Consider the following 25,169-nt stretch of genomic DNA (forward strand, 5'->3'; position numbering starts at 1 on the left):
GACTAACGTTTTATTTATTGCATACAAAAGGATTTCTTTTGACAATGGAATTTTGTATGAAAAGTAATTTGATGCATACTATTGAGAATCTTATCTTTAAAGTCAAAGATGCTGCAGAAAACTTAAGGCAATGCATCTAAGCATATAAAGCACAGTAAGTGGTGGAAATTCTCAAAAGCAAAAGCCTATTCTTTTTCCTTCCCTTAAATTATGGTTAAATCACAACTTTCTGGAATAGAAATAGGCTGCATCTTTATTAGCCCCTGCAATAGCATGTAAGATCAGAACACTGCGATTCCTGACAAATACCTAAGTGTTCAACATCACATTACAATGTTATGCATACATTTAAAAGCAAGACAGTATCAGTAGCAGTTTATAAAACAAGTCAATTCATGGACCACTAAAATACCTCTAGTACCTGGCACCCAGAGCGGGTGCATAAAATACTTCCTAAAAAGAAAATTAAATAATAATTATCCCCCAACCTGTGCTTCTTTGTCCTGTAAGGAAGCCAAAATAGACTTTATCACATAACCAGGAGCCTCAACTATTTCAGAGCAGCTCCCCCCCACCCACCCCCCCACCTTTTTTTTTTTTTTTTTTTTTTTTTTTTTTTTGTCCTATGTCTCTGAAGTACCTTCTTGGAAACTTTAAAAGTGAGTATCACCAGATTTAAAGCATCAGTGGTCAAATAACTTCTCTCCTTTTCAACACTCACTAAAGAACAGAAAGCCTGTTCAGTCCTTCCAGTTACTTTTATTCATTTCTACCAATGCAGCTTCAACTTCATACTCACTTTCAGTTTCCTACACCCATAAAGTTTAAGAACCTTTAGCATAAAACCATGTCAGGTTTTGAAGCAGTCAAACCATGTGTTGCCTCTCTCCCATATCCCCCATTGTACAAGCACATAGTGGTTTTAAGTTCAGTTTTAGCAATACAATTAAGTTTAAAAATGTCCATTTATCGCACATGCTGGAATAAAATTTCTCTCCACTTAAAGCCTCAGTGCCCAAGATGTTAAGTTTATTGCCAGCAATAGACACTGCACTGGCAAATGCTACTCCTAACAGATGAAAAAAAAATTAAAATGGAAAGGAAGCAGCTTTAACCAGACAAAAACAGGCATCAAATTAGATAAGGTAATATTTATAAATGGATCAGTTAGTGTAAACAACAGTTCATCTTCTAGGTTTACTGTAAACCATTTTACACTTGATCTGGTTATGAAAGACAAAGACAAGAGAAACTGAAGGTATTTATTATTCAATCCACTTACAAAGCAGGTGGCTTAATGCAAGCTTATGGACATGTTCATATATGATCCCCGAGGAACATCTTTTCCAAAGTGACAGTAATACTGTCTCAATGGTTTTACACATTTGCATTTTGCAACATTGAGCACATTTAAATAAACCATAATCTATTATATGTGAAAGAATGTTGATAAGCAACTTGAATCCCGATGTGGATTTAAAACCTCCTCCAAAGGCGAAATGTTAGTACATTATAACTTAATTCTATATACTATATTATTCAGCAAATCTTAACTATAGAAAATATTTCAATCAGTGATGGACTGTTGGTAATTTATAGAGGGAATCTATGATCAAGGCAAAAACTAGGTAACCACATAATTTGTGTCTCAGTTTCTACAGAAATTTACAGGCTTTCAATTTACTAATGAAAAAATAAAACAAGAGGCAAGTGGATTTAGCTAACTTTATTAAACTAATCGAAATCCCAAGACACACCTGGAACCCTCAGAAGTTCTATGAATGCATGTATATCTGCCTCCCCCACAAACAAAACCCAAAATGAAAAACACCAAAACAAAAACCCTGCAGCTCTAAGTCCTCATTGAATGGTTTCATAGTAAAAAAAAACCCAAAACCTCAGTGTGCGGAGATACTTCACTTAAGTTCGCAGAAGACCAAGCAGTTTCTAAGCTCTTTTTCCACTTCCCTAATAATTCTGTCAATCTGCAAGTATCTACAACCCAGCTAACTGAAATCAACATTTAGTGTTCACTAGAGCTGTTTCACAGCAGCAAGTATTTAAGTTAGGGATTCAAATTTCTAGACACAAGAAGAAAATGATAAATACAATCTGAACAGCAGTCTAAATGTTTAATATTGACATTCAAATATATCTGCATTGTGCTGAAATTTCAAAAACGAACACAAAAATCTGATCAGACAAAAACTCTGGTGGTGAGTATGCTATATGTATCAGTCAAACTGAATATAGTTCATATTCTGTTCCCAGTATTAAGGATGTTATTTGACTCAGAACTGATATTGTAAATATACAGCAGCCATTTCTTCCTAATTAAGGAATGTCTCAATACATATTGTCATTTTCTAGATGATCTTTATACATTTAAACTAAATATATGACCAATTAAATTAAGGAATCCAAGGTTAGTAATGAGTGAAATTATACTTTCAAAGCTTGATACTATGTAAAAAACCAAAAAACAAAACCAAAAAACAAGAGACCACACAATTCTACTTCCTAAAGCAGCTAGTCTTGCCTGCAAGTCTGGGGTCACAAAGCCCATAATATGTGCAAACAAACGCAATACAAGGAACCATGCAAAAATACAGTAATGAAAAGAAAAAAAAAAAAATGTAAAACCTAAAAAGTTTTATAAATACACTGAAACTCAACTGTCTTCTCTTTGGTTGACTGCAGTACCAGGAAGGATAAGGGAGGGAGAGGGACGATAAGAGTTCTGGAAAGCGGCGTCAACTTTCACTAGGCAGTTGAGCCTCAATGTCCACTCTGCAAATGGGGCACTTCTTATTAGTAATGAGCCACTGGTCCACACATACTTGGTGGAAAAGGTGCATACATGGCAGGCGCCTGTCATCAGAACAGAAAAACATTAGTGTTAATAAAGCATTTCCACATCAACATACCTACTGCATAAAAACAGTAATGTGGGCTTTGCTATTGAAGTGTCAGGGTTTTTTTTTGCACGTGCATGTTCTTCCCCAAGTTTCACTGGCCTTTCCAGTTGAACCTGTGTTTTCTCTAGTTCCAAGAAGAAATACATACGGGCAATGAAGTCAAGCATCAGCTAGCTTCTGCTCTACTATACCAATTTAAATCTGTCTTAAGATACACTGAAAGCCTGCTTAATTGAGGGTTCTTGGCTTGGGCTTATGTTATAAGACAGGCAGTCAACTTATGGAAGACTGTAAAACATAACCTACATTCTGCCCGAAGACAACAGAAACTGAAAAGTGTGTTTTCAATTGCAGGGAGTATTGCAGAGTAGTGTTCTATACTCAAATATGGTCTCAAACCCAGAATATTAACACTATGTTCTGATATTCAGTGGTACAATTTACCTGACATCTTCACCCTCCTCCAATATAGACAAACAGATGGTACATTTTTCTTCAGTGTCTTCTTCTGTTCCTTCCTCCCCATCTTGCTTGCAGTGCAGTTTCCTCTGTGAGAACCAATCAGTTGTTACCTTATTAGCAGAGATGACATTATTGACAAACTGAAGAAAAACTGTTTTTAGTACATATTCAACACATACTTTTTTGAAAACTTTTCATAATATTTATTCAAATGTATTTGAACCAGAATCAATCTAGAACAAGCACTTGGAGCAAAATCACAGGACAAATCAGATTTAACCATTGTTAGTTACAAAAATCCATTGGATTGACAATATATTAATTTCATATTGTTGCAACCAATCCTTTTACCTGTAGTCTATGTATAAACATATTCATTTCATTATGTGGATAGGACTCTATATTATGGTATCATAGACTCAAACTGAGAGACAACTTAGAGTTGCCCAAATTCTGTTCCAGATTCAAAACTTTCTAATGTCCCAGTCTTCCTACTGTGATCACAGTAAAGGCTAGAATGATACATACCAAGCAGATAAGCATCATTAACAATTTTATTTAATGAATTATCACTTGAGTCCCTTAACAATATAACTGTTACCAATAATTTCATGCTCACAGGGCTACTCATAACTGCTGGAAAAGTTAAGTCTTATTAAACCACTTTTGTTTCTCACATTATAGTAGCTCTTTATCTAGGGACCAAGCTTAAAATTATCTTTGTGAAAGAAGTGGCATTGTAAGCTTTGCCACATAGGCTTTGCTTACAATCCTTGAAACTGCAAGATACAGAAAACATGCACTCCCTGAATCTGCCCTTTCTGCAGATTTAACCTAGCCATAAACATTATTGCACTTTCAAAGAAGTAATACAGATGGGCCACAATTTGAGAAATCCTCACCTTTTTGTATTTATGTGGATATGTGCATCTTTCTATAGTTCCCTGTGTTGCTCCACGATTAACATTGCCTAATCGTTCCTCCAAGTGAATCAGCTCCTAAAAAAAAAAAAAAAAAAATCAGTAAGGCATAAACCGTGTAAAAACTGCTATTTCAACTATTTTGAGTGATTATTCTCACGTATTTGCAGAATGACAAACTCTCAATTCCCAAATTACTGAAATACAGACAAAGCAAACGAGTATGCCAGGAGGGAAAAAGTATGAGTTTCTGTAAGAAACCCACACCAACACTGCCTGGTATTTTAAGATGTAGGGAAACACTATTTCACTACTAAAAAAAAAATAAAAATCAGAAATTGTTTGTCAGCTAAGACTGGTTAACAGTATGTTCACACATAATTGCGTATCTAATGAGGAAAATGGAACTGAAATGTATTATGTAAATATTTGCTTTCTAACAGTCATTAAGGCTTAGCAGAAAATGCGTTGCTTAATTTGAAATACAATGATTTATTTTTCTCCAGCAATGAAGTTTATCAGAACCATGAGATGTCACTGATGATGTTTTCAGTGGACTAGGTCATTAACTCTCTGCATCTGATACCTTTTATTTTTTCTTCCCCCTGCCTCTTCTTCCCTCAGTTTCAATTCCTGCACTACATAACAAAGAGGACAGCACTGTTAAAGTTGCCAAGTTTCACCCTCACTAGGAGGATCCTGGCACAGTTATTTGGAAACATCACTAACATTTACCAGCTTATGTGAATAGAACATCCTACTAACTGGGTGGTGGGCAGAGCAAGATGTAGTATCAGTTAATAACCACCTAAGCCTACATTGTCCAGGGTACCTTTTACTGATTACCTTTTATCCCGGTTCACAACAGTGAGGTCACTCTATAAACAGAGGATATTTTATGACTTTTACATCTATATACAGAACTAGCTCTATCATACACCCTCCCCATATTCCATCATGCCACATTTTGACATATATCTAGTTTTATTCTATTACAAACCTCAAAATTGCCCCTGAAAGGGCCTCTGAATGATGTTCCATCCAATCCCGATGAAATGTAACGGATGTGAGGGTAGCCCGCCATGTCTGGTACCTATTCAAACAGCAGATGTTAAGTTAAACCTATTCAGAACAGTTTCTGTATTTTACTGTTCACTTTGTAAAATTTAAGATCCTTTTGCTTTTATTGAATCACTTATTATTTATACTCCTCAACTTAAACGTGCAATTCCAACCAACAGCATAGAACACCACCACTCTGAGCTGTCTAAATGTAACTAGAAACAGAAGTGAGACAAAATCCTCTGTTATTTCTCCACACCTGTATGACATACTGCTTGGTCTCACTTCCAAAGTCTCAAAATCTCAACCTACTTTGTATAAACCACCATAAATATCTACCTACTTTTGTAAACAAGACACCTTAAAAGCTATGCATGAAGTTACAAAAATGAGTTCCTATATATTCTCAAATACAAGTTTTTCATACCAGAGAAGAAACAAGGCTAATACTAAGTCTGGAAAAAGAGCCAATATCCTGATCTTACTGCAAACAACTGAACATCTGCAGACATGCTTGAAAATGAGAGGCAGATCAAAAACGTAACACTCAAAACTCGGATCTAAAGTCAGAGGCAACTCAATATATACTCCATATTCAAGCATCCACTAACTACCTTGCATGTCAGGGGAGACAAGCAGTGAACAAAATACCACCATCCAGTGATACTACAGGCACTTCAACCACCAGGGCTTTTCATACAGGAAAGCAGAAAGGTAGCTTATATACAAAGGACCACCTTCACAGCAGGTCTTCCATGTTTCACTTTCACCCCAGGGAAGATGAGTATAATAGCATTCACTTTTTGTCAGAAACATTTTAATGAACAGGTGAAGAATAAAAAAAATCCAAAATAAGCAGCAGATTGTTTGCTTAATCATTTAGACTGCACTGACAGAAGGGTTGTAAGCAGCAGTTTGTTTGGAAATAACATTAAGTACTATCTTCTGTGCTATCAGCTGGGAATGTCTCTGCGGCTGTATATGACAGCTCAAAATTCATCAAGTCAGACATCCCAGATATTACTGAATCAGGTATCCATGTGTGACTCTTCTTACTTCCAACAGACACTTCTAAGCTTGACATATATCAAGGTGTAAAACTGAAAAGAATTGTGAAAGCATAAACCTAGACTATGTGAGTTACAAAAGAGACAAATAAGGTACTTTCAGATACTTGTCAAATGCAGTCTGGTAACAAAAAGCTAACATGGACAGAAAAGATTCCTCTGCCATAAATAACTTTTTTTCAGAAAAAAAAAACCAGAATCTGACTGCAGCAGTTTACAGCATGGTGCTTGTTAAATGATGAGCATGTAGGGCCAATATAAACCACATACATCAATATTTGAGTTTTACAAACCAGAGAAATAGAAACTGAAGATTTAACTTTCAGAATGTTTGCAGAATCCCAATACAGTGTGTCCCTCTCATAAGCAGGCTCAATATCTGTTGGTCTGGTACTAGTTAGAGTTGGAGATGGGAAACAAGCAAGACAGGATGACTGCAGCAAACTCGAATGTATCAATGTAAAGTTCTGTTGTTGTTACGAAATATGCAGAATGTATTTACAGAGATTATATACACCAGTCTGTGAATTCAATGTGATTGCAAATACAGAATTTTATATCACAACATATATATAGTCATCTGCATACCTAAATATTTCATGTAAGTAACAATCTGTTGGTGTCACAGGACTTACTCTTTGACAATATAAACTATGGCTGTAATAAAGGAGAATGCATTAAAAAATACAGCATGTAAAAACCACATTGTAAGAAATCAATCTCAGATAATTGGTGATTTATGATCCATTCTCCATTTAATTGTGCATTTAAAGAACCAGGTCACTCATCCACACTATGAAAATACTTGTCCCAGGTTTTTACTATTCACAGATCTGTTTGGCATCAGTTGGGAGTTTTCACTGCCTGTTACTACACTGTGAATTGATTGCCTCCACCCCAGAGGAGGCTCCCGACAAAACCTAACCCATGTCTCAGGACTGATTTTCATTAATTGTTGTTTTTTTGATTCACCAGGATTTGAAGAGAGACTGCTGGAAAACAGTATGCCTGATAGCACGGGCACTGCAACATTACCAGAGCTGTGAAGTCACAGGTGTATTGCTGTAATGCAGTAATTCCAGTTCCAACTGCCTCAGAGGTTGGAGTTTACAAACTACAAGGACATGCACCTGGACAGGTCTCCTGTTTGGAACAATTTCTGCTACTAGACACTATTTAAAAAGCCTACTAAATTTTAACATTTCAAAACCAACCAAGAAGTTCTCAGAGTACACACCATAACAAACTACTGAACTTTGACAACAGAAATACTTGATTGGAACTATACCTTTTTATGCTAATAAATAGGCCTTCAAAATACGCTGCTGGGGAACAGTGTAACACCTCTGCCAAATTCAAGGAAAAGTTGCAGCTTTCATAGAGACAACATGCAAAGGAACAAGTAATGGGTGCTGTATAACTAAGACCTAACTGTATCAGAGTCTGAGGGAAACATAGTGAGTGCTATTCAACAGCCTATATTCTACCACCCACCGTCCCCCCCAAACAAGCCAGTAGTTTATATTAAGGGAAGAAGTAGCAGCTGCATTACAAAGTCCATTTTCTTTTTCAAAAAAATGCAGCTAAATTTGGTTCAAGGTGAACTTTTGGTTTGAAAAAGCTTCTATTAACTACCAAATTTATTTACTTAAACAAGCGCAGAAGTACACTAAGTTATAAAGCAAAAAGGAAACACTGCTTACTTCAGGTCTATATTCCATCTGAAATTTGGTTATCAGTTCAGAGCTGAAGAGATTTTACCTTTCCTCTTTGAAAAGGAGAAGATGGAAGAGGGAAGAAGTAACATCTTCTAGTTTTAACCTTCTAGTTTAACCTTCAACCGCCATCCACAAAAAGGAACAAATCCAATTCATAAAAAGAACACTCTCTTTAACAGAGCTGGTTTTAAATATAAAGCACTGATTTTTTAAGTGTCCAAGTAACAAACTCATATTCAGAGTAAGTCCCTGTTTCAAAGCTCAAATAAATCACAATTTCTGAATTAATGTCTGCAAATTTTTGAAACTATAGCAAATAACATTCTCTATTTTTCTAATACATTCTTGTTTTATGAAGCCTGAAAAATGTTAAGAAATATTTTCAGCTTTGCAGTTATAAAAAGTAATTGTTTTACAGCTAAACACAGCTGTAAACAGTCATTTAGGTAAACGGGTAACATCTGGGAAACAAGACACCATAGAGCTGGCAGTACAGAGAGGGGGGGCCATTTCAAGGCCTCCTCAGGCCAAATTAGGAACACCTTCTGGTGATTTATTTTTGTACCTTTTCCCTTCCAAATTTCATTACAAACTAGGATGCCTCTTTCCTGAAGCAACAGAAGAAAAGGAATTCTGCTTGGATACTGCTTACAGCAGTAAGTCAGAATTACAGCTAATATCTAGCCCATTATGAAAAAGTCATGCTCTTTTTAACATCTATCGCAGCTTATTACATTATGGAAATTTCCATCCTGTCCACCCAGATGTGATAACTGGTGCTTGGCACTCAGGGACAAAAAGCCTTTCATCTGCAGTGCCCAAAGAGCAGACAAGGTCATTCAGAGTAAACAGATACTGAAGTGGCATCTAACAACAAGCGGTCACAGCAGAAAACAGACAAAACAGACAAAACTCCCATCTTCTGTGCCTCTCTCATGTGAATGTTTCATTAGTTATGCCATGCACTGATCTTTAGTTGATTCTTCCTGAAAAGGTTTAAGTTTGCAGAATGGGTATTTGTCCAGAATGAAATCCATCTCAAAAAATCACTGACAGAGATCTTTCTGCAACATATACACAACCTTAAAGCACTAACAATGGGAACAAAGACTACTCTGAGCCAGGGTCACCCTTAAAGTAACTTATATCAAGGAGGGAAGCAGCCTAATCCTTGTCACAGATATGCAGGAAGCTCTTTAACTGTTTTTCATCTAGGATTCCTCCTGAAATAACATTTAAACAGGTGAAGGAAATTTTACTTCTCCCATGCTCTATTTGGACTGCCAAAGCTGCTGAACACTAATTATCTCCCCCAACTTATCCTGAGCATTTCTCTCCCTGAGGATTAAATGGCAGTCTTACATTCCAGCACTGATTACGTGAAAATAGGGTTATCTGCATCCAGTTAAAAATCTGAAATTTGATACATCAAATATCACAATAATTTAATAGCACAATACTAGTGCTATTAAAGCTCAAATCCCCCATTATGCCCTTTATGGTCTGGCAGTATTTTGAATGGGTTTTAGTACTTGAGAACAGAAAATAATGGACACTGCTTATTGGGCAGCATGCTATTTCAGAAAAGTGGATTTGACACAATTTTTTTAGTTGAACTACTGCATGAGTTACTTTAAAAGACACTCCACCCCCTCATAAAGAATGGAAAACATCAACATTTGATGACCTGCACCAAGAATACTACTAAGGAGCCTTGTAAATTGCTATTTAGTACCCTCTGTATGTACTGAAAGAAGAAAGCACTCATAACATTAATCATTTGACAGAAGGACTCTAATCACAGTTCAGCCTCTCCTCCCCTGCCTCTATTCCTGAAGCTACAATTAAAAAAAACTCAGGTGACAGCTGCAATTGATCTGCTGCTCTTTAATAAAAACTAAAATGGCACTTTTGCTTAATATCCAGTTAAGTTTATTAGATGAAAAACTTCACTAACTGCTGTATATTCAAAGTAAATTTTGCTGACAGATCTGTATTCTCACATATATGCAAACGAAGAAACCTCTGGCATTCATTATTGCCACAGAAGGGGTAGAATCATCAAAAAGTATTTGTAATGCTTTGAACTCATTGTATATATAATGCCTAGCAGTGCTCTAACCTGCTTCTGTGCTCTTCTAGTCTGCAATAGGAACACACTTCAAATTAGTCAGACTCAGAACACAACTTCAAAGTTGTTCCACTCGGTCTGATCACAGCAAAGTTCAAAACAGATCCCAAACACGTGATGAAGTACTGCTTACAGCAGTCTATCCACACTGTGAAACACACTGTCAGTACAGTGTGTGCAAAACCTCAAAGTACAAACAACTTCAGTAACATTTCATCCGGAGATTCATGAATTACTGTTACAAGGACTAGATATCCCTACACAAACACATTTCTGTAGCGTTAAAAAAACCTATTTTGTCTGGCACTTATCAATTAGTAACACCAGCCCCTGAGCAGAAGGGCAAAACTCCCTCAAGTATTTTAATCACATACTCAGGAAATGCTTCTGAAGATTCTCTATCACAGCTTCCTTCCATTCTACTGCTAAAAAGACGATCAGTGGGGTCCCATCTGCTTGCCTGTGTAACATTTCAGTTGTAGGAATATCCCTATGAAAGTTAAAATACAGCTCCAGGTTTCTCATCACACTGTAATATAATGATCAGCTGAACAATGAAGTTTCTCAAAACTTCACAGCAATAGTGGAAATAAATCCCATAATTGCCTTATCAGCCCTGATACAAAATGAGATAAAAAAGGCGTATGTTTAACTTGCTGCTTCCTAATGCAGTTGCTGGTCCCTGAACTATTAGGAGGGCCCTTTCCCTTTGAGAATCTAAAGCAACTGATACTATCTGCTAGAGTACCACACATGAAATACCAGTAAGAGAGGCAAGCCTCTTTTTCATCTACTTAAAAAGACACCTAAGTGAATGAGAGTACAGAAAAATCTTAATTTGACTAGATGATGCATAGGAGGTAAGGTTTTGCAGTAAGAAACTTGTTGGCCGCAATAATACACCAGATTCTACACTAGAAAGTGTGTGCTTAAGTATGCAAGCTGTGAATCAATGGATTACCAACCCTGATATGTCAGGGAAGTACTTCAGGATTCTAAATAGCAAGAAGCAAGCAATGTGAAACCAGACTATGAAGCAACAGCTATTACAGTATTGGCTGTAAATTTACTTTTCAATTCCTAGATGTCAATTCTGGCTACTAACAGAGGGATTCTGAACAGGCAAGACTTGCAGGTTGATTTTTAATTACAATTTCAGTGTTCATTTACAGATGAGCCCACAATTTTTATTAGATTATCTAATTTTAAGAACATCAAATAATGTGGTTTACCTACACAGAATACCACGCAGAAACACTGAACATACTCCGCTAAACTAAAATTTGGTCTTGAGTTTTCATTAAACAAAGAAAGAATATTTTAAATAAACCTACAAACACTCTTTGAAACGTAATATTCTGTAAAAGTCAGTTATGCTGATTTTCCTTAGTTTTCTACTGTAGATTACGTGTAGCATGGGACTGGTTTTACCCTCACACTTCCTGCTGCTCAAAATTATGTACTTTATCACACAGAATTAGGGTGATGAACACCAAATGATGAACAAACAACTCTAGATGGAACTCCAGCTGTGCTGTATGCTGTATACACACTGTAACAAAGCATCAGTGCTAATTCTCATGCACTGGGTGGAAAGTTGGTACCTTTAACAATACAAAATTTATTAAAAAAGAATCTAAACTTTAAAAATCAGATGCAGAGGGTCAATGCATTGCAATGCAAGTGGCAATTTAAACTCAAATATGTTCCATTTTACAAGAGCTGAAGTTAGAAATGTTAGTGTCCTATACTGTTTCCTCTTACTTGACAATGAACCTATTCTAGCTCCCTGTCTGGGAGCACCACACAAACACTGGAGCACTTTCTTCTTCAGAATAACCATTAAGTTTTGCAGCAACATATGTATGTCCAATTAAATGCAGTAAGCCATTAAGTAATTTTCCTAACAAAATAATTACAATGAGCAATGATCTTAATTTTTCATATGATATCACCTTACCATTAGAGGAAGAGGCCCTATCTGCAAGTGATGAAGCCGAGGAGGTGCATGGTAGTGGGCCAAGTGAGGATGCAAGGGTCCTGGAGGATAAGTAGCTGCAGTCACACCAGCTTCAATTCCAAGTTCCCTGTCACAAGAATGAAAGTGGCATTACAGTAAAGGTAGATCTTAACTCCTAGATACTATTCCACTGCTTTGGAAAGCATACAATACAGCAGTGCTACCACTACAGTTTTACATAAGTTTTTTCTAAAAACTTGTTTAAACCCTGCTAAAGAACCATCATAATGTAACTGAAAGTTGGTTTTGAATCAACTGTGAAGATTTAGTATGATAAATCTGTAGAGCCATCTCCACATTTATCATGTCCAGAAATATAATGAGCATGGAGTCTCTGTAGCTTCTGCTGTGGGAACAGCAGCTGTCACGCATGCACCTCTTCCCTTATTGAAAACAAACAAACAAGATGTACTTGACCATAATAAATATACTGTGGTATTTAAATGTTACCTTCATGAGTGGGCCTGATACAATTTGAAGTAAGTTCAAAGATGAGAGAAAACAGTATGTAACTCAAATCCAAAACTCTACAAAGAACATAAATGTGCTAATAGTGTTCAGCAATGCTTTACTTGCCTATTTTAAAAATCAACACTTGAAGTAACTAGAGTCAGTAACACTTAATTCCGTTTTAAAATCAATGGATAAAACCCTCTAGCAATAAATTTAAGATACCGAGTACTCAAAACACTATTTCAAAGCCATTAACAGCCTCATCACATTTTAAACTACAGGTGCATGCAGCACTTTCTAAAATCATTATCAGCATTATCAGCACTGTGATCAGCATATTATGGTCTTCTGACCTGAGTCCCGAACAACTAAAACAGTAGCTGATTACTAACCAGGCAGATCTCTCTGGAGCTTGTCGAGGATGGGAAGACATTGTCTGAGGCACATGAATGTGATGCCCATGACCATAATTGGGATGCATTCTGTGAGGATGCGGAGGAGGCCGCTCATGAGCACGCCTGAACAACATAAAACAAGAATTAAATTTCACGTAATTGTTATTATCAAGTAAGCAACATCCATGATCAAAACGTTACTCACGGAATTCATGGAATGCATTTAAAATGAAAATAATACTCTGCACACAATAATTTCAACTTTAGATACAAGTTAGAAACTAATTACAGTACAACTATCATATTCAAAGACACAGCCAGCTTCAGCTACTGTGATCTGTCTTTGGCAGACTTCACTACAGAAGGACTGACAAAGCGTTTAGTCCTAACGTAAAACTGCAGGTAGGAAAGCAAAGGCCACATGACAGTCATGTTGACATTCAATCATTCACAGTTATGCTGCAGCTAATTTTCAATAAAACCATAAAAGCAAAAGTAATGAGGGGAAACTTAATACACTAATCAGAGGACACAATTGCCTCATAGATCAAGTAGTAAGAATGCAGAGTTTTTCCATACCAGCTGGTACAGAACTACAGGTTTGGAAAAAAACCAAATCTTTGGAAACCTACTGGCTGACTTCTGTTGCTTTACCACTTCCCAGTTCCAGAAAGAAATGATTTGGTATTTTTCACTGCATTACTTCCAATGAAGAAAGTTTTCAGGGTTTTTGGTGTGGGTTTTTCTTTTTTTGTTGGGTAGGTTGTTAGTTTGGTTTTTACGTCAACATAGAGACTTGGATTGTGTGAGAAGCAGTACAGTGTGTTCAGATTAAGTACCACCTTAAACTACTTGACAAAGTACACTAGACATTTTGTAAATTTACCTGTCTAGAGAAATAAAAAGTTACTTTACAGCACACTGTTCTAATCACTGTAAATTGCCACTTCTCCAGAGAACTCTATCAAGCTTGTAGACAGTAGGCTAGAAGTACTAGTTTCCTTCAACAATACAGACCAATATAGGAATAGACCGATCAGCAGAACCTACTCCTAGTCTCATCTTCCTTCAGTTTATACTCTGTATAGATAACTATACAGAAAAAATCTAGAAGAACATTTTAATACAAAAATACCCACAGAACAACTTCCATTATTCCATAAAAATTTTATGTCACGTAGGCCCATTTTTCCTAAAATGAGTCTAAGATATAAATTTGAAATTATTTCCGTGAATGTAAAACTTCCAGGCTGCCTATCCCACAATTTTAGTCTAAAACAGGTGATGAGATTTAAAAACAGAGAATCGATATGTTCTACAAATGCAGTGCACCTTTACACGCTGCCTTTTCCACATTTCATGGCTGATTCAAAGACTGTAAGGAAGTTAGAGCTGTTGTACCCACACTTGAGACATGACAGTGAGGACTGCTTTCTGTTCATATTAGTGTCATAAATCTAGTTTAACAACAGCGGCATCTCTTAAACAGCAACATCAAAGCTGCATCTCAACACTGGTCGCATTTTCATACCGATACTATTCAGTCTTTCTTCTAAACACATAAAGGCATAGCAAACCTAAGTATTAAGTTCAATCTGAATTTAACCTGGTAAACAGTCTCTTAAAGATAAATTGTTCATTTTGTTTTAAAATGTTTAAAATTTTATATAAATTAGTTATATAAAAAGAATTTCAGCAGCATCAACAAGGTAAAACACAATGTCAAGGAACACATCCGAAAAGAAGTTATGATGTACTTTCCAAGCTGTTCAGCTTGAAAAGGAATTCCTGCCTGTTATCTGGAGGATGAGAGAAACAGAAGCTTCTCTTCCATGCCCATTCATGCCTTACCTGAAGACATTATTCCAAGATGCAAGGGAAAAGGTTCAGTCTTAATATGCTCACATGACTCTGGTATGTATGTAAAGACACCTTTTACCATGGTTTCATACTAGTAGCTCCTAATCATGCAACTAAAGGTTTGAGATTCACTTGCAACATTTTACAAACCTGAGGGAAACGAATTATATGTTTAGATATTGCTCTGAGTACATTTGTGACATACGTTGGGTGTTGCATCATTCTTCTTCTCTGGACCTCCATCCTCTGGATCACTTCATGAGGATGTAGCCTCTGTGCTGGAGGTGCTGTTGCAGGGATGTGATGGGATATAGGCTGGTGTGTTGCAGGAAGATGCTGTGGTATTGGAGCAGCTGCACTGGCTAGAGGATGAGTCGGTGGTGGAGGTGGAACAGGATGAGAAGATGCATGAGAGGAGATTGAAGGATGGAAAGGATGCACTGGATGAGGGATAACATAATCTACTTGAGGTGGAGGTTGTGGCTGTGGTGGAGGATTTCCATGAGCGTGAGGACATGCAGAAGCTTGATGGTGAAGAGGTCTGGTCAAAGAAGCATCTGCAATGAAAACATCAGGTGATTTTAATCTGGTCAGTTGCAGGTTATGACTGAAATTTATTTTAAAAACTATCTTTACACAAATGCTTCAATATTATTCCACCAATGTAAAAAGTGACAATGGGAATATGTGCCTATCCAATTTTTAAATTAAGTAATTCCAGCAATATACCCTACAAGAAACTGATACTTTCTGCAGCCAAAAGTATTCCACTTGCCAGTGTTGGTAATACAAAAATAATAATTAAAAAACCCCAAAAACACAAACAAGCCCCTGTGTGATGCATGCTGGAAAAGGGATATATGGGGAGAAAGTTTACTTCAAGTTTTTTGTTTATTTTCAATACCCACCCTGCCCCACCATTCTGTAGAGACATAAAATCCAAACAAAGAAATCACAAACAAATTAGTCCACTTTCTGAGCTTGCTCAAGCAGAGTTCACTGGGGGAATGGGATGGCACTGCTAAAATACAAAAGGAGATGAAAAATATTTTCATAGTAGATACAGTTTTTGAAGTCTGAATATTATTAAGGTCACTCAGAAGAAAATACTTTCACCTCACCTTGATGCCATTCAAATCCTTTACACAACCTGAACTGTTTAAATACATTTCTTAACATATGTTTTGCTAGGCAAGTTCCAAGGTCAAACCAAGCAGGTAGTAATAGTTTTCACAAGCAGCCAGGGAAGGTGTTTTCATGTTTGACTGGGTCCCTCCCCCATATACCTGGTACTTACAAGGAGAATGCATATAATGCCGACAGGAAGAGAGTGATGCCTGAGGAGGAGGTTGAGGCTGTGGCTGCGCAACCATACTTGATCCATATCCATCTATTGTTATTGATTGGCTCGGGCCAGCACTAGCCTGGTGCCCATAAATTGCAGTTCGAGAAGATGAACCAGGACAGCAGGGATCAAAAGCAGATGTTCCATGAAAAGCACCACTTCCATGACTTCTTATAGCGCTGCTGCTTAAGTCTACTGGCAATGCCTGCTGGGTAAACAAACCATCTTTTTTCAAGCAATTCTTCAGACATTGAAAACAGTAACCCTCAAACAATGTGATTAATAAAACCCGAATCAATCACAAGCAACTCAGATCCAAATTTTTAAGGCTCAATTCTGGAACATTCTTTAAACTATAGTTGACATTTCTTACTCCTAAGTTCTTGAATCTGGTGAGAGAGACCAAATTCATTACACCATGCTGCGTAAAATACAAACCCCAAAACCCCATGATGGATAAGTCAGTGAGTATGTGGGAGCTACATACATTAAAACATTTGGAGACAAAACCCCTTATCTTTAATGTTTTCAGTTGCAGAAACGTATTACGCTTAAAACAGAAACTAGATTAACAGTTCTGCACGATATAAATTAAGTTTCCTCAGTATTGTTCTTAATAATAACTGTCTTGGTTTAGAGCTGTGGTTTTAATTAAGTCTTAAAACCCAATGGTTTTAGAAGAGCAACTCTCTTACATCTTTTATAAACAGAGCATTAGATTTATTTTTTTTTTTTTCTTCTCTTAAAGCAGCTGAAGCATTTGCATTGCGAAACTGCTATGATCACTAGAGTGTATTTCAAGGTATTTATGTTTGGTTTGCTTAAACAGCCACTATTATCTTACAGTCGTCAAAAGGATGTCAGCTGTCAGTGACAGGATTATGACTGTAAAATTTCAGGTTTTGTGTGTCCATATATTATAGCTCAAATTTTCCTTTAGTTCCCTTCTGTAATGCCTGCTATAGAACAAACATCCCATTCCGTTCTCTCATAAATGTAATGACTTGAAATCACAAAGGTGGAGTCACAAGAATTAAACATGCCTGGTCATGGTAACTGGTGCCAGAACTGCTGCTTGCTCCACAAGGTGCAGGCACTGGAGGTGGCCTTTCAACAGGGCAGCTGGAGTCACTGAATGAAGGAGATAGTGGAACAGCTGGATGAGGGTTGTGGTGGTGGTGGTGGTGATGCTGAAAGTGGTGGCCATGCTGCTGAAAGCAGCTTGTATGTGGGTGCCCCAATGCATGATGAGTCTGTGAAGGTCCTCCACAAGGAGAATGCTGAGGGCAGCACGATGGTAACCTTGGCATGGCTGGAGGGCCAGTTTCAAGTGTTGTATTAGATGCAGCTCTTCTGATATCATCTTGAAGATAAAGAAAATTTGGTATTAAAATGAAAGAAATTAGTAAGGCTGATCACCATAAAACCATCTTAAATAGAAAAAAGTATTGTACTTCATGATATTATACTTCAGACAAATAACTGACTGAAAACCAGATCTAAACTAAAACAAAACAAACTGGATACAGAAAAAGATTTAGGTATGCCTTTCAAATGAACTAAAGCAAAATGGTTCAGGTGGATGTACTCAAGTGAACCACTGACTCTTGCCGTATTCCACTTATTTAAGCCATGTTATCAGCAGGGAAAGGAGGAAAAATTGTACCTGTTGTTAGTGCACAAGGACCTCAAATTCTTGTGCAGCTGTGGTCAGCTCAGATTTTCTGTACCTCACCTGACCTGCAGATAGCACCCATGTTTCAGGTATGTTATGAATGCTATGTAGATACAGTTTTACTACAGGCCAGTATCTAACAGGTCTGTATAAATGTGCTTCCAGTCAGGTAATATACAGGGATATTCAGGAATGTACATACCTCCTTCACTTTCTTACAACACACATTACAAAACACCCCTGTAACACATTGCAATGGAAGAATCAACTCCCTATGACATATATTCTATATAGGTCCCTGTGAACTATATTCCTCAGAAAGTAAGGTGGTTCATTGGGTACAACTAAATAATTCCTACAGGCAAAAGCAGAAGGCTCCAGCACAACTTCCTTCATCTCTGGGGAGAAATCAGATTCCTGTCCTCTCAAATCACTACTGTAACGTTCAGTAGTTAAAGTTCACATGCCATTTAATCTAGAGAATGACCATTAACCTCCTCTGTACCAGAGGGCAACACAACAGTTTAGAAAGCTCTCATTCTGTACCTCCAGGTGAACTACCAGCAGTGCCGCCACTGGGAAGACTAGCACTCGTCTCTGGTGTTGCAGAGGGTTGGATGTTGGAGACGTCTGGAGATGAATCAGAGGTCTGCTGAGATGAATCAGAGGTCTGCTCTGAGGCAGACCTACTAGAACTGTTACTGGTAGAAGAACTGGTGACCTGAGGCTCCACTCTAGCTGGTGTGGTTGGCACAACTGTAGGCTCTAGCAAAATAAAAAAAGCTTTCATGTTCCTTAAGCTTTAAAAGCAGCTGGTTTGATTTGGTTGATTTTGTTCTGTTTTTGTCTGGTTGGTTGGTTTTGGTGAGGTTTTTGGGTTGGTGTATTTGTTTATTACTGTTGCTGTTTTTAAATAATTTTACAAGAAATTCTCAATTCTGGTCTTGCCAGATGCTGAGCAAGTTGGAACACAAGAACCTGACAGGTACAAAAGACAAAAGTTAATTCTGTTTCACTTGTGCGTGGAAAAAACAGCATTAGAAAAAAAATTAACTCAAATTTTAAGGATTAATATAAAAATCAAGTCCCAACCGAATCTGACAGATCAAGTTTTATTTACTGAATAACATATTGCTACAAAGGAAATTAAATTACTTTGGTATTTTGTGATCAGCATTTGCTGAAATCCTTTTTAAATCCAGAGGCAAACTACTCTCTGGTTATTACCATTACCTTTTTTTTTTTTTAATGCCTACAAAGCAAAGACTTCTAGATAACTAACCAAGAGCAGCATAATACCATCTAAACTAAACAGTGCCACTTTACAAACTTCAGTCATTCCAGATGCAGAGTACCAAAGGCTAGAGCAAGATAAACTTGGTTTCTAGACTCAATTAAAAGCAGATTCATTAAATCAGTATTTGAAACTTCTGTTAAAAGTACATGTATGTTCATTTTGCATATTGTAAAGGTAATAGTTGAGAATATATTTAATATAGAGGGAAACAGACAAAACACTTCGTAAATCTTGTTCTCTACTACACAGCTGTAAACAGGTTAAAATTTAAATGGATACTTGGGGGCAAAATTCAAATCTAGTCTTTAAAACATCTGCCTTTGACTGCAAGTTTGAATTTATCTCTGATTACTGAAGAAGGCAATGACATGACCAGGAATATGAGATACCATAAAAGGGAATATCATCAGAAACAGCTCAGGTTTGATTTGCTAATGAAAATGCCTGCATGGATGTCAGGGGAGAAAAAAAAAAAGGGGGGGAAAAAGCATCATGGCACTTCAAATAATTTTTACACAAAGTTTCAAAACACAATATGACTAGCTTTCAAGACTGCTTTCTACATCTACTAGGTGTATGAGCAAGTCACAGGAACAAGCTTATCTCCCTTCTCGCAAGTCTTTGAACTCATTACATTAAAAAACCATGACCTGTTACCTACATTTAAAATTCTGTGCATTTTAATGTGGCATTCAAATATACTAGATTTTATTTACAGGAAAACATTTTGGGAGAAATGTATTAATGTTCAAATTCAGAAAAAAAAACAGCATGCCCTATAGGACACCTATAGCCTAACATGTCCATGTGATCACACAGTGGCTCAAGACTGGATGCTAATATGTTCTGAAAGCAATCCCGCAGTCAGACAGTTCTCAATTCTAACAGCCTCAATCACCCTGCGAGCCTGTTACTGTGTGGACTCACCATCAGCAATACAGACAGTTCTGTCCCATCATAAATATACACACTACAAAAGTAAAAGTTCATTGAGCAATAGTATTTTTAAAAATAATTTGATTCCTGAATTTAAGACTAAATTCTATAAGTTCAAATGTTTAAAGAGTACAATTAAAGCAATAGATGGCCTCTATTCTGCTCTTGTGAGACCCCATTTCAGTTTTGTCTGCAGTTCTGGTATCCTCAACATAAAAAAGGACATGAAGCTGTTGGAGCAAGTCCAGAAGAGGCGCATGAGGCTGATCGGGGGCTGGAGCACCTCCTGTATGAAGGCAGGCTGAAAAAATTGGAGCTGTTCAGCCTGGAGAAGGGTACACAGAGACCTCACAGCAGCTTTCCAGTATCTGAAGGGGGCCTACAAGGATGGTGGAGAGGGACTGTAGTGATAGGACAAGGGGGTAATGGGCTCAAACTTAAACAAAGGAAGTTCAGGACAGATATAAGGAAGAAGCTCTTTACTGTGAGGGAGGTTGCCCAAAGAAGTGGTAAATGTTCCATACCTTGCAGTGTTCAAGGCCAGGTTGGATACAATTTTGGGCAACATGGTTTAGTGTGAGGTGTCCCTGCCCATGGCAAGCGGGGTGGAACTAGATAATCTTAAGGTCCTTTCCAACCCTAACCATTCTCTGATTCCCCTTCATTGATACAGTTATGATACTTCATAGTAAATCTATAAAGAAAAGAATCTGTAAATTAACCCACCCTCTTCCTTAAAAACCATCAGAAAACAAAAACCAATTACAAACTCTTCCAACTCTCCAACCTACCCCAAAAATCAAGACAATATGAAGAATAAGGTATTGCACGGTACTAGCTTGCAATATGCTAAGGGATGGAAGTACAGCAGGACAAAACTTTTGTTAAAAATTAAAAGTAACATGAACCCAAGAAATCCCCCAAACCACCACCAACAGCAAAAAATGAAACTGTAAAAAAGTACAAGAACTTTAGTTTCTCCTTCTCAAATTCTGACAATACATGGAAGTTGCTCTTATGATTTTCAGCAGAAACAGATTTATTAAATGCTAGCAGATTTTAATGTTAGAAAACAAAGGTAAAGCTTCAGAAACCTAACAAACTTTACTAGTTTGGGGTTATTGGTTTGTTTTCTGGCTTGTTTGGTTTTTGTTTTGTTGGGGATTTGGTTCTGGTTGGATTTTTTCCTTCCTTTTTTTAAAGTAATTTTTACTCCAAAGCCTACAAGAACAGTAACTATTCCAAAGCACAAGGAGTAATAGATTTTACAGTGTTGAAGTGCATATTACAAAAAAAGCAGTTCCAACCTGTTCTATAATTTCTGCCTGGTGAGTCAGCCTTCAGACACACACCACACATACTCAGGTCAGTTTTGGAAGAAAAACTCTATCTAGCAGACCCATTGGGGATGGATAAACTTTAAAAGTAAAGCCACAAGAGGGTTTTCTGACAGGCCTGGAAATTGGTTTGTTTAGAATTAAGACATTTTCATAGAATAGTTTTGTTGTAACCAATGCAATTAATTTCTCTCCCCTTACACTGATCATCCTGCTTCTGAAAAGGGAGGAGATTTCTCAGATCAATGCAACTTACCATCTTCATCCACTGTAAGGTCCACTACTTCTGCTGCATTCTGTCTCAGCGGCTGTATGACTGTGGAGATCCTACTGCGGTTCCGCTGTTCTTGAGGTCGTGCAGCATGAGAACTAGAGCTTTGTCCCCAGTGTGATCTTGTGTGTCCAAGTGTTGAACGAGACCTTAAAACAAGATAACACCTTAAGCACTGGCCTAGTTTTTGCCAATATTAATTTTTCTCCTTAGTGTTTGAGAAGACTTGTAGTATTTTTTAATTATTATTTAGTCTTTTTATTACTAGAAAAGCATTCTGTTGTGCTGGAATACCCCGTTCCTCCACATTCACTACATGTGTACTTACAAACATTACTGCAGCCTTTACCATATAACATAATGCCAAATACTCAACAAGGAGAGTTTAAAGGTCTTTAAACCATGTTACTGTGAAATACATACAAGAAACTTATAAAAAAAATTCACTGTGAAACTCTACAACCACAGTCAGGCAGCAGTTACTTCTGATGCCATGTTTTAGCTTTGTTAACAGTAAATAAGGTCTCCAAATCCTACACTATTCCTATGCAATCTGAAACGGCAGATTTATGAATGCTGGCAGAACTGTAAAGACAACGAACATCTGTAAACATTAAGTTATTGTGCATGTTAACTTGGGACAGAATATTTTCAGAAGGTCATTTTTGTATTTTCTATTTCAAAAATGTCTTAAAAGTGCAAAATCTCTGGACTTTTCTCTCTTGAATATTATGTTTCTCCTCTTCTCAAAGAACAAGCACAACTTTGTGTAACATTTATATGATGAAACACGGTTTGAGAGAAAATCATAAGCCTGTAACCCATGCCTAAGGACAGAGGTGGTTTTATCTCTGCAGTATAACACTTAGCACCTCTTCAATTGAGCCATACAAACCCAAGCACTCAAATCAGTGATGTTCTGGAATTTAAGTTAAGAGGAAGAATATTTTTACAGCATGGTATTTACCAGTTACTGTTAAAAACCTGACTCTCCAGTATTTACACAGATCAAGTGGCTCTTATTTTCCAGGTCGAAAAAACAATGTACTCAGCCTTCAGAAATTCAGAAGAGGAAAATGTGAAGAAAAGGGAATGACTTCACTAAAAACAAACCAAACCCACTGCACATATCACCATGGAGCTCAGAATACATTTCTCTTCTGTCTGTACTCCCTTTAACCCATCTGTGTAACTCGCTAACAAAGATCAGTATATGTTCCTGTAGTGCAAAAAGCATGTTTGCTACAGTCTTAACTGACTTACACTTCCGCTCCACTTTAGTAATCACTGTACTTTAAAGACTGAGCTGGTACAAAAAGGTTAAAAAAAAAGTCCTTCAAGTCTGGGTTTGCATTATATCCAAATTGATTTGTTTGTGCTTTGTGTGTGTCCTACTGACCATCCAGAATAAAATTTACCTTTCTGGTCACCTCTTTGGTGACTCAAGGTGCTCTCTTGTAATACAAAGAATGGTTAATGTCTCACCTCCTACTTCATCTTTGCCTCGCCTGCAGTTAAGATGGAAAATGCCATCTCTATGTTCATTATCTATCCTGCCTACAACACACTGATAAAAGTGAAAGACTATCTTATGTACACTAACACGTTCCTGGGTCTACATCACAACAGATGCTTTGCCTCAACACTTCCAACACAAAACTGTTTTTGTTTCTAGCTTTTTGAAGTCTAAACACAAATTCCGAGTTTCTAAGAGATCCATGGGTTGTGTTGTCTGGAGAATGCTGGCTTCCTTCCTTGCTTCTTCAACTAGTTTTGTTTTATCCCACAAAAAAAAAAAAAATAAAAAAGAAGATATGACTAAAACGAAGATTCAGGAAGAGACAGATTAAACACCTCATGAATTTTCTTTCCTTCTTTCTGATCTTTAAGTCTTCTTTCTGATCTGGGCTAAAATGCCCAGCATGCTTGTATGCATGCTCAACCATCAGCTGACCCTCAGGTACTATCAAGTACATTCATACAAAAAAAATCCCTGTATTCAAGTGAGTCAATTCCTTTCAAACTAAGTTTCACCTGTAAATTGTAAATTTCCTGCATAGGAAATACTCTATGTACAAGGCACAAAAGATTAATTCAGCAGTTTTTGACATTTCAGGCTCAAGATGTGAATTTAAGATTCTTCTTAATCATAGAGAGGAATTCCAGAAAGCTTGCCATGCGTATTACATAAACAAACAAAACCAACCAACACTAAACACACAGAATCACTACTTTTTCCATTAACAAACTAAACCCCAGGTATTTCTTTGATCTTCTCAAAAAGTTTTCAGCTGAACATTTTCAGTGATGTCTTGCTGCAACAGTTGAGAGCAAGTATAGTAAAAAGTTAAAGAGCAAAACCTAATTTGACCATTCTGTTACAATCTTAAGAGAGATACATAATCAAATGCCTTTGGGAAATCTTCATGTTAGAAGGTCTAACAAACCAAACAGGCCAGAAATTTAAATCACCAGAACTGATTCAATCTCCTTCTCACTTAAGGCACCAGGCAAAACAAGACTAACATCAATTAAAAGAGAGAGGCCTGCTGCTCCTGTTTTGGCTGTAGGTAGGGTAAGAAGGTAGTAATTTATCCCCCCCCCCAAGTCTTTTATGGCTAATGCATAAAATACTCTCATTGGTGCCAGGAAGACAGAAAGCTATTTTCTAAAAGCATCTTTATGTCTTATGAAATTTGATTTCATGTTCCATAAGCACAATCGCTTTCATCTAGCCTTATTTTTTTACCTGTTAAAGCTTTTCATGCAAGTTGTAAGAAGCTAAAGCGTTAACCTGATGTAGCTCAAGTCTTTCCAAGCATACATGTTGTTCTTAATAAATACATTCATGTGAATAAATCAACTATTTCTAGAAACATGTTTCTAAACCTCAAAACAGCATTTGTCGATTCTGCAGCTTTTGTTTTCTTTTAAATGGAAGGAAATAAATATTGTTGAAGAAATTAATGTTGCTTTCTCTTATCTCTCCCTACTTCTTTGCTATAGATTGAGGCAAATATGGACCAGAACTTCCAGAGAGGCATGAAAAAAACAGGAAAGCATACACAGCAGGAACTTCAAAAGAGTAGGATGCTTTAGTGAGAAATGCTCAACTAATCCTTAGTCAACTCAGCCTACATTCACTCATTCTAGGAGCTGTACAGTGGTACAGCTTTGCTTCCCTAAAATTCTGCCCATCAGTCACACTAACTACAACCACCTCAACAACTCCCAGTTAGCTGAATTGTCAAGCTTTGGCAAAGCTGTGGTTTGGGGCTTTGAGTTTTAGAGGTTTGGTTGGT

At 37.1% G+C, this 25,169-nt stretch overlaps 1 protein-coding gene across 11 annotated transcripts in view; it reads right to left on the reverse strand.

The window, feature by feature from the left end:
- Window positions 1–1,248: 1,248 nt before the first annotated feature.
- Window positions 1,249–25,169, reverse strand: part of RNF111 (ring finger protein 111) — a 52,930-nt gene continuing 29,009 nt past the window's right edge. For 3 of the 11 annotated variants that reach the window (XM_062627352.1, XM_062627362.1, XM_062627333.1), the window contains exons 4-14: window positions 21,853–22,016; window positions 18,573–18,809; window positions 17,395–17,714; window positions 16,304–16,559; window positions 15,212–15,563; window positions 13,144–13,269; window positions 12,239–12,365; window positions 5,301–5,393; window positions 4,283–4,378; window positions 3,363–3,490; window positions 1,249–2,871 (exon numbers count right to left, since the gene is read on the reverse strand). In XM_062627352.1, coding sequence (XP_062483336.1) covers window positions 2,754–2,871; window positions 3,363–3,490; window positions 4,283–4,378; window positions 5,301–5,393; window positions 12,239–12,365; window positions 13,144–13,269; window positions 15,212–15,563; window positions 16,304–16,559; window positions 17,395–17,714; window positions 18,573–18,809; window positions 21,853–22,016 — 2,017 coding nt within the window. In that variant the 3' untranslated portion in view covers window positions 1,249–2,753. Of the gene's footprint in view, window positions 2,872–3,362; window positions 3,491–4,282; window positions 4,379–5,300; window positions 5,394–12,238; window positions 12,366–13,143; window positions 13,270–15,156; window positions 15,564–16,303; window positions 16,560–17,394; window positions 17,715–18,572; window positions 18,810–21,852; window positions 22,017–25,169 lie in introns of those variants that run through there. The other 8 variants (XM_062627326.1, XM_062627316.1, XM_062627296.1 and 5 more) reach the window with 8 other exon arrangements.

The sequence above is a fragment of the Pezoporus occidentalis genome, unplaced genomic scaffold (genome assembly GCF_034315485.1).
Source record: "Pezoporus occidentalis ecotype Australia unplaced genomic scaffold, CSIRO_AGI_Poc_V1 ctg11, whole genome shotgun sequence".
Classification (NCBI taxonomy): Eukaryota; Metazoa; Chordata; class Aves; order Psittaciformes; family Psittacidae; genus Pezoporus; species Pezoporus occidentalis.